This window comes from Seriola lalandi, unplaced genomic scaffold (genome assembly GCF_002814215.2).
Source record: "Seriola lalandi dorsalis isolate HSWRI2012SDOR001 ecotype SW California unplaced genomic scaffold, Sedor1 jcf7180002054954, whole genome shotgun sequence".
Lineage (NCBI taxonomy): Eukaryota > Metazoa > Chordata > Actinopteri > Carangiformes > Carangidae > Seriola > Seriola lalandi.
Window position 1 is genome coordinate 541,612 of NW_019525505.1, and position 17,435 is coordinate 559,046.

The 17,435-nt window shown below is 44.3% G+C and overlaps 1 protein-coding gene across 8 annotated transcripts in view; it reads left to right on the forward strand.

Annotated features, from left to right (window-relative positions):
• pleca (plectin a) overlaps positions 1 to 17,435 on the forward strand; it is a 91,511-nt gene that overhangs the window by 32,859 nt on the left and 41,217 nt on the right. For 2 of the 8 annotated variants that reach the window (XM_023394917.2, XM_023394919.2), the window contains exon 1: positions 8,688 to 8,853. The exons of 2 other annotated variants lie outside the window; for them this stretch is intronic. In XM_023394917.2, coding sequence (XP_023250685.1) covers positions 8,751 to 8,853 — 103 coding nt within the window. In that variant the 5' untranslated portion in view covers positions 8,688 to 8,750. Of the gene's footprint in view, positions 1 to 6,053; positions 6,135 to 8,687; positions 8,854 to 13,086; positions 13,385 to 17,435 lie in introns of those variants that run through there. 4 more of the 8 variants (XM_023394922.2, XM_023394911.2, XM_023394912.2 and 1 more) reach the window with 4 other exon arrangements.

The following is a 17,435-nucleotide window of genomic DNA, read 5'->3' on the forward strand; positions in this document are numbered from 1 at the left end:
CTAACTAATTATTGGTGTCAGCGATATGAAGACCAGTAAAAATAAGAACTGGAACTACATTGTTTCCATAGTTCTTACTGGTTACATAAAGGGAACTTATATTTGCGAAAGAGCAATCTATAGGCTACATGTGTCGACAAGTGTGTATAATAACAATAATAATAATGATTATAAACTTTATTCATATAGTACTTTTTTATCAAAGTTACAAAAAAACACATCACAAATCATCTGAAAATAAAAAAAAAAACACATCAAACATTCATAAAAGCTTTCTGATGAAAGAATGTTTTAAGAAGAGATTTAAAAGACTCAAATGACTTAGTCTCTCACAGCAAAAGGCCCGGCCCCATTTAGTCACCAGCTGAGAACTGGAATAACCAGCAGTTGAGGATGCAAACGATCAAATGGATGCACGTTCCGGTTGACGAGGTGTTGGTGGGTTTGAAGCAGTGATGCCCAGCAGCCTCACAGGATACAAACCTCCCTCCACTCAGCTCCCACTGATCCTTTTGGTTTCTCTTCGCATCTCGTGTGCACACACCCCCTCCGACTCTCCTCCTTCCTTCCCCCTCGCCTCTCGTCCACACTGTTTCTCTTTCGACTGAGGACTGGGCAAAGGTAGGAGGGGTTGTGAGCATCACTGTTTCTACATGCTGACTCATGGTGACAATGGGTAGATAAACCCTTTATCCCAGGGAAGCAAAGCCGATGCAGAGGGAAAGAGTTTTAACAATTTTTGTTTGTGAGATGTTACTGCATGAAAATACTTTGTGCTAAAGTGGCTGCAGTCAGAGATATTTAAAGAAGAAATTCCCAGAAAGGCCTGAAAGAAAACTAAAGGAGTCAACATGGTGGCTGGAATGGTGATGCCTTTGGCCGACCTGAGGGCGATCTATGAGCGACTCTTCAGAGATGGTGTCATTGTGGCCAAGAACGACAAGCGTCCTCAGTCCATGCACCCTGACGTCATGGCAGTGAGCAACCTCAAAGTGATTCGCGCCATGGCTTCTCTCAAATCTAAAGGATACGTCAGGGAGACTGTGGCTTGGAAACACGCCTATTACTACCTTAACAATGAAGGAGCTGCTTACCTGCGTGACTACCTGCACCTGCCGCAGGACATAATGCCTGCAACCCTTCGACACGTTCGCCGCCCTGCGTCCTCTTCTGTTCAAGTCCAGACAGTGAAAGGCCCCGCGTCGTACATCATGAAACCCCGGGCTGGAAGAGGAAGCCAGGAAGACGTCATAGGCAGGCACATTTACCGCCACAAGAGAGTCGGAGAAGAGAGAGAACAATCTGAGAGGCCTCCAGAAAACTTCAGAGGTTCCTATCACTGTAACGCATCAGTTTGTCAGGACAGAGCCATTAGATACAAGCTACCACCTTGTTTAGACCCTGTTTCCTCTCCAGCGGTACCGAAGATCTCCAAAGACATGTCGGCTCCTACTGCCCCAGTGGAGGAAGTGCTGCAGGATTTAGTCAAGGTGACTGCTGCTCAACCCCCTGCAACTTCTCAAGATTGTGTCAAGATAGGTGAGGCTATGGTTAAGAAGCCTGCAGAAGAGTCTGTGGCGAGAGGAGGAACCTTGAATCGAGCCTTGGAGGTACTTGGAGAGGCCGTACCTGAGGATGAACCTGGTAAACGTGTGGTGGTGGATCAACAAACCTTCCCTATGGAAGAGCAACAGTGTGTTCTTGAGGAAGCTGATGTGGTGACTGAAGATCTTGTTGAGAAGTTTGAGATGATGAAGTTGCTGAATGTTGAGGTCTTTGGCCCCGTAACCAAATCTAAGACCCCTGAGTCGGATCCTGACCACGACTCACCGACCTCTACATCAACAGCCACAAACAAGTTCAGAGACCTGACAGAGGAAAGAGTGTTGGACTACGACTCTGCCGATGTTGATAATAATGAGAAAGTCATGGAGAAGACCATCTCTACAAGAGCTGACTCTCAGTTTGTGGTCGCCTCAGAGACCTTATCCAGAGCAGACTCTGAGGCGGACTGTCTCGACCCTGTAGACCCTTCAGAATGTCCAGTTACTGCCCTGAAGACCTCTGTGCTTCAGGGAGACAGGGTCTTCCTCACAGAGGGTCCTGAGAAGGATCAGGAGACTCAGAGGGTCTGGTCTGACTTCCTAGAAGGTTTGTCTTAGTACTTCTTCCTTTTTCCTCTTTATCTGTTTCCTCCTCTTTCGACTAATCTGCAGTAGAGGCTCTCTGGGCGTTTCTATGGGTGCTGCTTTTGCCAGGGAGGGAGGGGTATAATTTAATCTTCTAATGATACAAGCGATGGCCTTGTTGTTTTCCATACAGTCTAAATGACAGCCACATGGCCAATTAGCTGTCATTTTACTGGATGCATGAAGAACTGTGCCAACCCGTGGCTGGCTCTCATGGCAAATTATAAATTTTAAGTTTTCTGAATATCACAAAGCAACTAAATGAGGCTGACTTACCAAAAAAAAAAAAAAAAGACAAATAAAACACCCTGGCAAATGAGAAAAGCTGATGTCTCTTTTCTGCCACTTTCTGTGCTCAAATCAGGAATCTGAGCTGCACAATTAGACCTCGCTGTCTTTGATGTTAATGTGGCCCGTGATCCTGTGAGTCTGCTGTGTTTCATCTTCACCGCCTCCTGGGAGATGTTTAGGGGCAAAATGAAACAGAGAGCTTTGACCTGCGAGTTCATTTATGATCATTAGTGTTTTAATGCTGATGTACACTAGCTCGCAAGTACAGATGTAGGCAGTTATACTTCGAGCAACCTTAATAACACAAGTTAGGTAGTATAACATTTTGTAGGTATTTTGTAGATATGAGGCATTTTTACTACTAAGAATTAATGAGCTGGAACTTTCATGGCTTGTGCAGAATTAAACATGGCGGCCCCTGAGGAGCAAAAACATACAAATGAAAAAGCACAAACATTAAGGGAAAAATGCTCCAAATCTAGAGATGTATTTATTTATTAGTTTGTTTAATTAATAGAGACAATGCATGTTAATGAACATCAGTATAGGGTTGTAGCAAAAATGCTCATTTACATCCATGGTCCCTATCATTAGCAGCTATCATCCCAGCAGCTCGCAGTCTAGCAATGTCACCCTCGGGATCTTAGGCAGCCTCGTCCCAGCCGGCCCTTTGGAGATTGATTGGTACTGCTGGCCCTTTGTCTTTAGTGTTTCGATATCAGTTGAAAGGATGATATTTATTGCTGCACATTTGTCTGAGGATAAAGCTGAATACATAATAAATACTCCTACGGCTACTAATAAATATGCTGCCTCTTTGCACACTTAGGTTCTTACATATACAGATAAACAGTATCACCAGATTTCAATACAGATAAATGAAAATAAACAGAGGTCGTGCGGGCAGTAGTCAGTTTCTCTTTATTTTTTCGTATGCATTACAAATCGGATAAAGTGTGTCTTTTTACTATAGTCACTGCTATACGTTCATAAACACTTCATTTTTTTTCTAAATTTTTAATGTAGAAAAAAAAAGTATCTGAGCCCATCATTCCCTTTTGCACTTCCACTGTTGGAATTCTTGTTGCATGTGTGTTTTTTTTCATGTATTTGTAATAATAATAATAATTGTAATAATAATAATGATGATAACAGACTTTATTTATTATTATTATTTTATTTGTATCATTCCTGGATTTAGAGTATGTTTCCCTTCATGTTTGTACTTTCTCCTGTGTATGTGAATTGTCATTAGTGGCCACTGTAGTTACATACAAGGACAAATTTGTAGCTATTTCGATCAAATTTGAGATTTCACTTCAGTCTATAAATCAGTCTATGAATATGAATGACTGATGGAGGTAATTCTGCCCTCTGCTGGGGAAAAGTCATCTGCTCTAAATACTGTCCTGCCACCGTACAGCTCATCATTTACATGCACATCCTGCATGTTTGGATGAAGAATACGCAGTCGATATCTTCTCTTCACGTTACAGAACATGTACCATTGTCCACATAAACATTAATGAAGACTTACAGAGGACGTTAGCTCGATGAAGATCAGTGCTTCTGCGTAAGCCACATGTTACACTGCCAGGCTTTACCTTAACTCGCAGTCTGCCCCAAAAACTTTCCATTGTCAGGGCTGATACATGACTAACCGGAGAATGGGAAATGTGAGTCCAATTAAGCCACGCTCAGCTTTTCCTGCCTGTGCCTCCACGAGAAGGGCGAAGCAGTCCAGATGAGAACATGTGGCAGTTGCCACCTTTCATCTGCCCTTCAGTGTTTTAGCCCAGCCTGCCATGAACATAAACCCCAACATTTAAAAAGACCTTACTGTATTTGAATGGAAAAGCAGCTCAGCAGCGCACAGACCTGCTAACCTGCTGTCTCGCAGTTCAGTACTATGGTCTCCATTTATTACATAGTGACAGAGTGACAAAGAGAAAACAACAGGAAAACCACTTTGAGCTGCGATGGAAGTGAATTATACTAGAGACTTCATGGAGGCTTTGATTCAACACGGCCAAGGTAGGACGCTTTGTTACTGGAACAGTTCTGTCTTCTTACCAAAAGGTGTCAGCACAGAAGTACTTTACAGAGCGAGTGGAGAGCTGGTGTGGAGGACCAGAGAGGGTGAGGCAGGTATGGGTGTGTCTCTCTCTCTGTCTGTGGATCAGATAACAGACCGGGACAGGCTCTTTGTGTCTGTGATAACGCTGCAACACAATGTCTGTGATGACCCTTAAAGTTATTTTACAAACAGACCCGCTCCGTGTCTGGTTTGCTCTGATCCCGCATGTACAGCACAAGTGTTTATTTAGAGAATGAGACTGAAGCAAATTATAGTTCATAACTTTACACTGAGGACCTTGAGTGAGACACCACCCACGCTGCCTGGCAGATCCTGGATCATGTTCCTGGGTGTTAAATCCAGGGGGGTGTGGGCAGTCAGGACGGCCCCTGACTGGCTGCTCCACGCCCCCCCCCGCACAAGACAGTTATGGGTGAATGGTGAATGTCTGGCATCGCAGCGAAGTAAGAGGCCCGGGTCGGCTCAGGAGTGATGTACAGCTGCATCAATAACATGCCTTTAACACACGGACTGTGTGTTGCCTTGAATAGACACGACCGTCATTTTAGACACATCGTTACTGATCTTTGAGGCTGAAAGTCGGAATTATTTCATCATCAGTTAATCTACATAGTCTATACATTTAGAAAATGTCATAAAAAGTCTAAAAACAAGTTCCTAGTAGGGAAACTGTCAAACTGTTTGCATGTCTGATGAATTTGCAAACCCCCGACTATATTCAAATTACAGTTACATAAAACAGAAAGCGTGAATCCTTGTGTGTGAGAAGTTGGTACCAGTGAATTCTCTTTTCTATTTATTTTTATAAATGACTTAAATTGTGCACAATGTTTCGTCATTTAAGTAATTAATCCACTAAGTTTTTTATCACGGTTTGTCTCGAGTGTATCATAAATTGGCCAAAAAGAAGCTTAACATCCATCCAGCGCTGTGTGTGTATTAATATGACTAATAGCAGGGTTATTTTATAACAAGCAGAATGTCCCAGCTTTTATTGTTTTAGCTTTAAATCAAAGCCATTGTTGTGGCAGCCATACAATACGATCCACATCCTGTGGACACGGGGGGCACAACTGACTGTCTACAGCTTTTTTTTTTTTTTTTTTTTTTTTTACAGCTTCCACAGTGAAGCCTTTGTTACGGTAGCTCGCTGGCAAAAATCACATTTTCCGCTCTTTGTTTAAATCCTGTAAGAAAAAGTGAATGTGTCCCTGGGAGTTTCTGCAGCCCTGCACATGGATTCCATCCAGTGGCGCTCGTCAGAAACCACCACGCATGAGATGCTGTTTCCACTGAGGAAAGCCTCACAAATTAAATCAAACTCGCAGAGCTGTCTAGTTTTTTTTTTACTCCCCAGCCGAGCCTCCGGTTCTCCTTTTTTTTTCTTCTTTTTTTTTCGTGCTTTTTCAGCAGCACGCCCCCCTGGTTTTGATCAGAACACAATGTCGTGAGGTCAGATTTGACTCCTTGGCAGTTCAGTATTTTTCTCTAAAAGTTGTGGAGACGCTGAGTGAAGATGGACTTATGCTGTTGTCTCTGCTCACGACCACGAGACGGTAGGTTTGAGTTCTCTACAGGAATGTGTGATTTTAGACTCTTCATCGGTTGGTGATGCTACAACAGGAATAAATGAAGTAGAGTTTAGATTCTTCGTTTTTTATGCCATCAGAGGACAGGGTCACTGCAGCTCCCAGCATCACTATAGTTAGAAGTTTGTAGATTAAAAACTTGTGACATTCCTTCCATGGTTTACCTGCCTGTTGCTCTGAGGGAAATCTTAATGACTGAGGCATTTGACTGAAATCTAACAGACTTTTTATTCATCAGACTGTGTCGTTTTGTGAAATTTAACTGCATTGGCTATGTGTGAGTGTGCGGAGCATGTACCACAATATGGGAGTCATTGAGCAAACACATACCATGTGAAGAGAGGGGGAGTGGGTCGACTCCTCCCATGAAGGAGTGGAGGAATGAGTTTATTGCAGACATCTGAATCTGAACTGCTCCACTGGTTTTATTCCCTCTGCTCCATCTTGAAACTAACGCTGAAACTCATTTGCAGTTTGAGCTGTCGGTTTTTAAGACGCTGATGTTTTCAAACTGGGATCATGTAAAGTTTCACCCAGGATGAACTGCCAACCATCATCCCTCCGTCACAATGAGCCTCTCTTCTTTGAATTCTCTTCTTCTTTGTGCTTTTGCTTCTGATTTCAACTGCTAGTGGCCAGTTGCAGAAAACACCTCGAGTTAAGATTTTCCTTAAAGTCTGAGTTACGGTTTGTTTCACAAAACACCTTAAGTCTTCTCCTTAAAATGTTTCTCTCCTTATCTCAGCCTTAAACTTCAGGAGTCACTTAGAATCACTAGTGCCAAAGGCAGCAAATCAACAGTTTCCATGGAAACAGTTCAATTTTATTGCTGTAAAATCTCTTTCATTGCTGTAAACTTTTCCCTGAGCAGGAAACCTTTTAAGAGATTTTGTGCAACACTGTTAAGTAACTCGAAGGAGAAATTAGCTGGAGGCAACTTTAGATTTTTTCATTCATTCAACTAAACTTTTATTTTTGACTCTGTCAAAGGCCTGAATGTTTCTAAGCTGACACTGAATTCAAAGGGTTGAGGTCTGTGCTGTAAGATCTATTTCTGCTTGTTTTGTGGAGCACGGTCGGCACGCAGCGTCACGTTGCCGTCAGTCCGTGATCATGACCTGTGTCTCGGTGTTGGGTTTCCGCGTGACACTGTTTCTGCCGCTCGATGTCCTGACAACAGAGACGCTGTGTGTGATGCCGTTTTGCCCACAGCGAGATGCTTCTGAAGTCTCGCCGGTGATGCAGACAGGTGTTAGGTGTGTGTTTCTACAGCCTCCGCAGCAGAGCGCTACACTGCGAGCTTACACTGAAAACAAAAGGCACGTTGCTTTAATCCTGAGGCGCAGGTGAAGCGCTCACAGAGGTATTCACTGATGGTCATATCGTGACAAGAAGCAGTTGTTAAAATAGGCTGATTGACGGGTTTGAACACGTTGAAATCACTGAGTTGTAAGTGGCATTGTCAGAGAGGGGGGGGGCTCCGTCCCGTTTGAGGAGAAAATTTCCCTCCAGGCGCTTCACTGTTTAAATGACAGGGCCTGTCCTGAGGAAACATGAGAAGCACTTTCTGATTTAAGGGTTAAAGAAAAGAAAAAAACCCAGTTGGTATTTTAGAGATTCAGAACCGGTTGGTGGTAAAACTGAATCCAGTTAAACTCGGTTTCTGGGAAGATTATAGGCGCTGGGAACGCTGGCCAAACGTAAGGAAGCAATTAGCAATGTGAAGTTACATAATGAGGAGGAATTGATAGTGAGTGGGTGACTTTTCTTTTATGAGGGGAAAAATAGAATGTGGAGGCATGGCTGCAGTATAAACATGTGGAGAAGGAGGGGGGGGGCGGGGCTTGGATGGTCTGTGACTTGCAAACCATAATGGAAAATAACTGCAAAGAAAATCCTATGGAGTGAGTGAGCTGGAAACTTTGACTCTGGCTCAAAGTGGAATCGCACTCGCACTCAGTTGTGCCTCTTATCAAGGCTGACCTGAGTGAGTGTGTGTGTTTGTTTGTGTGTGTGCGCGCGCCTGCGTGTGTGTGTCACACACAAAACAGCCTCATATATTATTAACTCCTGCAGACAGGCTGCAGCGAGAGAGCGAGGAGAGCGAGGAGAGCAGTCAGCTGTAGTCTCTCCTGTCGGACAGGAGCAGGAGGTCAGAGGAGCAGGGGGGACACTCATCTCTGATTTTAAAAATAAGCGCAACTTTATACAACAGAGGAGTGGATAGAGAAGAAAGAGAGGAACTGTTAAAGTACAGGGGCAAAGGGGGAGGGAGGGAGGGAGCGAGAGATTGGCCACTTGAGCGAGAGTCCTGAGTCACAGAGGAGAGAGGAGAGGGAGGGGTGAGCTCATTCGCTCTTCTCTCTCCTGTAAAAGTCACGGACAACTTGGCTGCAGCGCTGGTCTTTAAAATCCGGGATGGCAGCACACCCCTAGGCGCCCCCTCCCCCACTCCCCTCCTCCCTCCACTCCCCCTTCACCTTTAACCCCCACCAACACCACCACCACCACCACCTCCTCCCCTTCCCCAGCCCTCCCACCTGTTGTCAGCTCCCCGGGACTCTCCACTTTGTACCAGGCCCGATGCCGACAAGCCCCCCTGGAAATGTGTTCCCAACCCTGGTGGTTGTGGGACACATTGTTACCTTGATCGCGGTCTGGCAGTGGAGAATACGCAAGAAGCAAGGTAAGAACAGCTGGACCCGCCCCCCCCCACCTCCCCCTCGCTGAGAGGTGACGGGACTGTCTTTAGAAGAAAGGTAGATCAGAGGTTTTTCTCTCCGTCTGTCCTCGTCTGTCGTCTCTGCTCTCTCTCTCGGTCCTCTGTGTTTTTTTGTGGCGTACTCTCCTTCCTCTCTCTTCCTCACTCCCCCCTCGTTTTTTTTCCCTCACACGTCTCGGCTTCCTGTGTTGTGGAGATGTTGCAGTTAACCCTGTAAATGCTGACTGTAATCTGATGACGTCGGAGCTGACGTGTTCTGGTTTTGGCTTGGTCAGAGTTGCTGATGTGCAGACCTCAGCTCCAGCTCTGCTCCTCTGCTGAGGAGCTTTTTCCCCGAATAGTGACTTTTTAGAAAAAATACTCCATCACTTTGTGCGATGTGTCGTTAGTGGTGTTGCTCTTTAAGTTATTCAGAGCATCTTGAGTTTCGGATGTTGATACTCCTGTTTTGTTAATGTGCTTGTTTGGCCGGTTTCTCCCAGGAATGTTTCCCCTCTTAAAACTGAAGCACATCCTCTTCACACAGCGACCATGTGCTGCCAGAGATAAAAGAATTACACTGTGATGAGGCTGAAGTTAACCTTCAGGCATCATCAGTTGCGTTCAGTGTCAGCAGACACACCCCACCGAGGGCCCATTTTTAATGTTGACACAGCTTGTCACAATGGCGGCTGTCAAACGCACCTCTGCAGGCGACACGCCCTCAGGTAAATTACAGTCTGACTGACTGACTAGTCTGCAGGTGCGGATAAAGGACAGGTTTTCTTCTGTCTCATGAGAAACCAGTTTAACCACCAGGCTCTGAAAGAGTCCAACAACTTCACTAGAGACAAGGAAACTGCCTGAAACAATGACACAGCCTTGAGCTACATTATACGCTGCATGGAGCGGAGCCAGGCTCTGCACTTTTACCTGATCACTCCCAGCAGTCTCGTCATAAAATCCCTTTCACAGGAAGACGAGGAGGACACGCCTCGAGTAGATAAGAGGAGTTTTCACAACAGTGACCTGCCTGAGGTTGGTATGGCAGGACGAGCAACTTTCACAGCAGCAGCAAGTCGTCAGACACAGAAGTGTTAATATGCAAATCAAAGAACAAAAGCAAAAACAACTTAGATTATATCATTCGCGGGTTCTAGCGCTCAACAGAGAGAGTCAGCAGACCTCTTCTTAATTATGCAAATTAGTTAAGAATCCGTCGAGGTGGTCTCTGTCCTAACAGAGACAGGGCCTTGCAGGTGCAAGTTAAATTTGAAGTCAATAGGACCCTTCATTATAGCTTCATCAGGCCAAATGAGACCATATTCATTGTGAAGTATTTGCTTTTAGCCCAGTTGCCGTGTCTCTGGCTCGTTCCAGCTCACTGCAAATTGTGCAAAGAGGCTTAAGTTGATCAACAGGCCACGCCCACTTTCAGGAATCAATATGGCACTTCAGATTTTGGTCAATACTTGAACAGTGTACCGAATTTAGCGAGATTCTGTCCACCAGGTTGCGAGGTACGTCCATTTTTGGTATTCGTGGCGCCCCCCTATGGGCGGGGCTCAAAATACTTTCTTAGACCAAGTCGCAATCACTGCCTGAAGATATCTACGAGGTTTTATGACGATTGGACAAATGGTTAATGAGTTATGGCCAATATTCGCTAAGCCCCACCTTGTGCTAAGATATTATAATAATTACCGACAGATTTATCCAACTCGCCTCTATAACACGACATGTACATGTATCCTGTATCCTGTAAAGTCAGCTGACATACTGTCAGATGAAGGCTGGTGGCCCGGGAGAGTAGTTTGACTGGTAAATCGAGGGCAAACATTAAACTAGAGAGGTAGGCGACGTGCTATCTCTACCTTCTGTCAATATCCCAGCCATTTTGCATGTGAGGAAATCTGCATTCAGCTCTGAACCTGCAGCAGTGCAGACAGTGACTCTGCAGCCTGTACATCAGCAACGCTCATATTCCCTCTTCCCGGCATCTGTCTGAACTTTAATGGTGTATCTTTAACAGAGGGTGGTGGGGGGGGGGGAGGAGTCATTGATCTCTGTCCTCCTGCACGTGTGGTCACTGTTTACATTACAGGCCCGGTGCTAATCAAACACCTGCAGCGCCGCACGCTGAATGTAAGGACACGACTTGTTGAGCAGCAAGGTGCCTTTGACACAGTGGGAAGGTGAAAGTAGGTAAAAGGGATTTTACCCAGTGCCAGGTTTAAAAAAAGCTCAGGGAGCGCCGCACGCATGTCGGCTGGCTCACGGTGGTAAACTTGACACTGGGGACGGTGGACTGCGTTTCCTGGTTACAGCCATAACAAACCGCAGGAGGAGGAGGAGGAGGAGGAGGAGGAGGCCTTTGGGTTTTCCTTCACGAGGCCTCACGCTGATCCTCGGGACATGGAGGGAATCTGAGCTCCGTGTGGGAGCGCAGATAATTAAAGAGTCATTATGTGTTTCTATAAACTATAGACCGTTAAGAGTTCTGTTACACGCTCCTGTTGACTTTGAACGCGTCGCGACGCCGCCCATTGCTGTGCTTCACTCTTATTCTTATTCTGACTTGAGATTTCCGTTAATGATTTAGTGTGAATCTCTCTGAAGACTGGAAAGATTAGAAACGTCTCAGCGCCGGCCTTGACTCTGAATATGTCTAATCCATTAAGGAAGCCGCACCCAAGCGTGCGGCAGTGTTCACCGACGACCCAGCAGACCGTCTCTGCTGAACCACATGCCACATACAACACCCTGCAGGATTGGGTTCAGATTTTTTGGCTGGTGTTGTGCAGCTGTGACTCACTTTCCTGTCTCCTTTCACTGTGGCGGTAATAAGAGACTGGAGGAGGGAGGACAGTTCTGCTCTGCTGCGACTGAACAGTCAAAAAAACATGTTGTCATTGAAGGACACGGTGTTGGAACAATGCACACCCACCATGTCCCGACATGCCCTTCACAACAACCAACGCCAACATAAAACACATTAGGGGTAAAGATTAGTAGTCATACAATTCATATAACCCCCCCACACACACACACACACACACACACACACACACACACACACACACACACACACACACACACCACCCCCAGTCAGTCAGGCTTGAGTTATTTTAAGATTAAAGACACATATTTAATTAGAGATTTAATCTTTGATCATTCATTCATTCATTCATAATTGTTAATATTTCAGAAGCTAACGTCACTTCTCCTGCTCTTAAACACAGACCTTGGGTTTGCCGTAACATTTGAATGTAGTTGAATAACGCTGCTGTGACTCAGAGGATTATTCACATCTGATCTCATTCATCATTTGAATATAGTTGTTAAGGGACACAAACCTGTTCCTTTTTTTTTTAACTGACATCCGTAAAGAAGTGCAAACTACATTAAATCCGTAGGCTTGAACACACTGAATGTATTTTGACTCCCTCTTAACAAACCTTTAGATATAGTTCGCTGAATAGTTCATGAAGACCTTTAATGAAGAAACACGAGTTCATACTGTGTGTGTGCACAGATGCACACTGCAATATATGTATGTGATCTTTTATCTTGCTGAACTTTCGGGAATGTTTGTTCCACAACTGTACTAAACTGTATTTATGGACACAGAGGTTTGTGCTTTATCACTTCCTCCTGCTGAATGTGAGGAATTTGAGCAGAGAAAGAAAGAAAACAAGACTCCTCTGTCTGAGTTATTTATTAGCAGCAGCTGTTGTGGATGTGGAGGGAAAGTGATGAATTATCACCGCGGGAAACGCCGTGTCAGAGCTGCACTGTGTCCCTCTGTGAACAGTCAGTGTCCACGGAGAGACAACAGAAAGACGCGTCCGTCATCATCAGATATCAGTGGAGTTATCATGCCCTCAGAAGTTATTCTGCTCTGCATTAAGGGCCCGTGGGGGTGGGGGGTAGGGTGGAGTGGGGAGGGGGTGTTATGTAATTCTGGGAGAGGCACAGATATCACACATGTTAAAATAGAGACGGAGCGTGTAGCGTGTAGTGGGATGTCCCTCCGCGCGCTTTAATGGCACAAGTCGTCGTTACGCGCGACGCACGAAGGCGACAGCAGGAGGAGGATGGCGCACAGCTCTCCACTTCATCTCACTAAACAAAACAGAAGGGGGCTGGGCCTCTGTCAAAGTGTCTGCAATCTGATCCGACCCTCCGTGTGTGTGTGTGTGAGTGTGTGTGATTTCTCCTCCATGTGGTTCGGATAGAGGAGAGCGGAAAGTTTTGAGGGCTGTTTCCACACACGAGAGAAAAATACGCGAATCGGGGGGGCGTTTTCCCAGAAAGTCCCGGGACTAGGTGCGTTAACGCGCGGGGGCGAACACACACAGCGGGATGGCCGGAGCGGAGGAGACGATGCGCGCTGCCGTGCCGTCCTGGTACGGAGGCTCGGAGCGGGAACTCATATACCGAAGAACTAATTACATCCACGAAATGAGCTGCGGGGAGGTGGGCTCTCATCTGTACAGCCGCATGTGCTGCGCAGGTAGGTCCGCGCGCTCAGCCGCCGTCTCCATCTCTCAGCGGCTGTAACTGGAGGAGGCTCGGGTTGGGAGGGGCTGCTGATGGTGATGATATTAACCTTTTCTGTGCCTCCACCCACAACAGTACAGAGAGCCCCGAGGGTCAAAAGAGTCCAGGGGGTTTCTGAGCAAAGCTTTGTTCAACTTACTTACTTACTTACTTACTTACTTACTTGCTTTATTTATTTATTTATTCATTAGGGACAAAGCATGAAACTACTGTGTTGCACAAAGACTTTATAGCTGTACATGTTTCTACATGTATAATGGAATTATTTTTAATATAAAGGCCTATTTTAATGTTATTTAAAATTTATAAAGTATTTGATTATTAATTTATCAACTATTATTGCACTTTTGTAGAAGTTGACACAGAACAGAAGATATTGTATATGAGCATTATCACTGTTTACTGTCTCCTCTCCAGAGCAAATAGTATAATATAATATAGAGCTGAGACCATTCATCCATCAGCTGATTGACAGAAAGTTCATCAGTAAATTGTTTAAGTTGATTTTCTTGAAGTAAACGTTCTCCTGATTGAGCTTCTCAGATTTCAATATTTCTGTTTTCCTTATAATCCTTATAATCCTTATCATCCTAAACTGGATTTCTTCTTAGTGGCTGTCAACCCGGGATCTTTGAGCTGTTTTGTGAAGTATTTTTTTTTTACCATTTTCTGAGGTTACGATGAGCCAAACGATGAATTTGTTCATTCAGAAAATAATTGGCAGATTAGTCAACAATAAAATGAGTCATTAGTCGTTGTATTGTAAACACTGTAGTTAGAGATCATGCAGGTGGATGCCTGAAGTAATTTTCACTGAGCACACCTGCTGACATGATCACTGTTGATGTTTGAATGCATCAAGCATTAATGGCAGAGTAAACGGTGTGTGTGAGGAAAGGCTCATCAAAGCGAACGTAAACATCACTTAATGTGTGTTTACTCTGGCGACGCCCCCTGATCACGTGACACAGATCATCAGTCATTTCTCTCACGTCATGTAAACGTCTGTATTTCCTTTGACTTTGACTCTGAACTGCTGTGAGAAAAAATCTCCTCTCTCATTTTTCCTCCTGGAGTTAAAGTTCTCCTGAGGTTTAAGGGCCAAAAACTTCTTCTGGGAAAGCTACTGCGTGTGTGTTTTTGCTGCGTTGTCACGGCAACCACTCTCACAAATCATTCTTCCCACAATCAGTAGTGACGGCCTGTAAACATGAGTCAACACCGCCGGGGGCGCGGAGTGACCTTGGGCTTTTCCTTACAGTAGTCTGAGCCGCGATTCAAAGAGAAGAAGGCTGACAGCTCCTGGACAGACTTTAAAGAGGATTACAGTGGAGTGTATTCAGACTGGACTGGACCGGACTGCTGTAGTGCAGCGTCTCCACCAGTAGAGGGAGACAAACAGTCTTCAGCAATACGTTTTATGTTGTTATTAATTGGCCTCGGCTGTTGCATGAGGAGATCATAAAATCCAGCAATTATCCAGCCCCATACTTTCATAACTGCAGCATGTGTGGCTGATTCTGTGTTTTAGTACACATGCAGCCTGAAAGCGATGGAGGGACAACACAACTTTAAAAGTTGTTGCCTTTCGGGTTCATGGAGTTTATTTGTCCATCTGCATCTCCCATGTTTTTTTTTCTACACCTCTATTTGTTTTTAAAAGGAATAAATTCCACAGTTGTGATTACAGACAGCGCTCTGTCTTCTTCTGTGGTACTGCAGAGCTTTCCTCCTCCTTCCATTGCCAGCTTCAGTTTGGCTCCGTCCCATAATGCCCCGGGGCTTCCATTCCTCACCTTGGCAGCAGCTCCTCCCCCGAACCATCCAACCTTCATTCCATCACCCCTCCATCATAAACCCCATCAGGAGCTGCGAGCCAGATGAGACCCTGTGTCGGTTCACATTCCTGTCCTCAGCGGGACCGACGCCGCATGCTGTCACTTGCACAGACGAACAAGCAGACGGAGACTGTTGTTTCTGGGGGTCGGGGCGGTGTTATCGCAGAGAGGCGGCTCCCCCTGTCTGTGAGGAGGGTGGGCGCGCCCTCAGCAGGAATGCAGGGACTTGCACTCTTCTCACGGCAGAGCTGTCATTGTAAAACTCCTATCAGCTCTGACTGGCCGGGTTTATCACTGCATGTTATCAGTAACAGGGAAAAGAGAAATATCAACACAGCGCTGCTCTGAGTACCAACCAGTGTGTCCGATATATCAGCCGCTATCATTAACACACTGTAAAACTGGACAAATTGATCTTACTTACAGATTGCTAACGGATTGCCTTGAAAAAGCTACGTAAAAAATAACAATTAGTTTTAAGTCACGTTGACTTTGTATCCACTTGATTATGTTTACTTCATTTCATGAAGTTGTCCCAACTTAAAAATGGCAACTAAAGTTAACTTGCTCTTATTAAGTGTAGGACGACTTTTTATTAACATTTTTAAGTAAAACACAATTAGTAACACAAAAGAGAAAGTGCTTTTACCTCTTTGTTACATTTTAACTGAGGGCTTCACCATATGCAAAAAAAAAAATATTATTTTTATTTATTATTTTGGCAGACATTGCGATTTCAGTTGGAATGATAATTTTTTCATTTATATATATATATATATATATATATATGACAATATGATTTTTGTTGGGTCTTGTACCAAATATGATTTGTAAGCTGGAGCGTGTCTGTAGCACCACAACACTTATGGTGCTAACAATGTACAATAATGTTGTGACACATTTTACCTTTATCAAAAAAAAGGCAGCCCATGTGATTTTGGCCATATTGCAATTTCCATAATATTTTGATTAATTGTGCAGCTCTATTTTAAACATTAAACATTAACTCAGATCAGATCAGAATACTTTATTGATCCCCAGGGTTCAGAAATAAGGTTACGTTACAATTGCTCCCTCAAGAATGGAAATGTAACAGCAAAGAATAGAGGATAAGAAATAAGTTTATAAAGATAAAGATAAAATATGAACATGAAATATAAAAATATGATATATAAATTAAAAAAGGAAATATGCAAAGAAATATACAATACAATACAACAATATATGGAGGAATTTCGCAGTTTAATATTGCACTTGTCTGAAACATTAGAATAACTGCACAGAGAATAGTAATGTCTGCAGAATGGGAACAAAGAGCTGAACAACACTGCAGCAGTTGGGGAAGGAAAACATGTCAGTAAACATCTGGACAAACCTCAGAATTGATGTTTTTTTGCTAGTTTTAGAGACACTAAAGAATCTTGTAAGGCTTTTTTATTTGAAATTTTCAGGTTTCTGTTTCAGTTGGTACTCGGTCTAACGACTGGTGTTGAGGTCTGGTGCAGGTTATAATATCAGCAGCTTCCATTTCTCAAGCCCTGACAAGCCACCTCCCTCTGCTGGCATCCAAAACATCTCTCCTTTACGGGCTTATGTGAGTATCTGCACGGAAAATTGATGCTCCCAAGGGTGAGAGGTGCTGCAGGTATTTAGGTGCTATGGGACCTGAGTGTGATAGAGTGGAGGTGCTACCAGTTTAGAGCTGAACATCTGAACCTCACTGCAGAAAAAGAAGCAATGCTGCGTTTTGTTTGAATCAGAGAGGATTTTTATAGATGTTTGAAAAGTTTTATTGGATGGAAGATAAAAGATGCAACAATCCCGCTTTTCTTTTTGCTCTCATGCACAGACACACACTGTTCTGTCAATCCACACACAGCCACAATAGCTGCTTTGTGTGTGAGAGGCTTTACTGCAGCAGTGTGGTTACTCTGTCAAGAGTCTCTCGAAAGTCCCTCTGCCTCTTTGTCTTTTTTTTTTTTTATTCCTGTGTGTCTGGAACTCATTCGACAGAAGCTCAAACACAAGACTGGAAATTCATCTAAGAGAAATAATCCAAACCAAATGCTTCACATAAAAGTCCAGTTGTTCTCATTAGAAACCTGAAAATGCTTCTATTCTTCCTGCTGCTGGACTCTCTCCTGTAGACAACCCCCCCCCCACCCC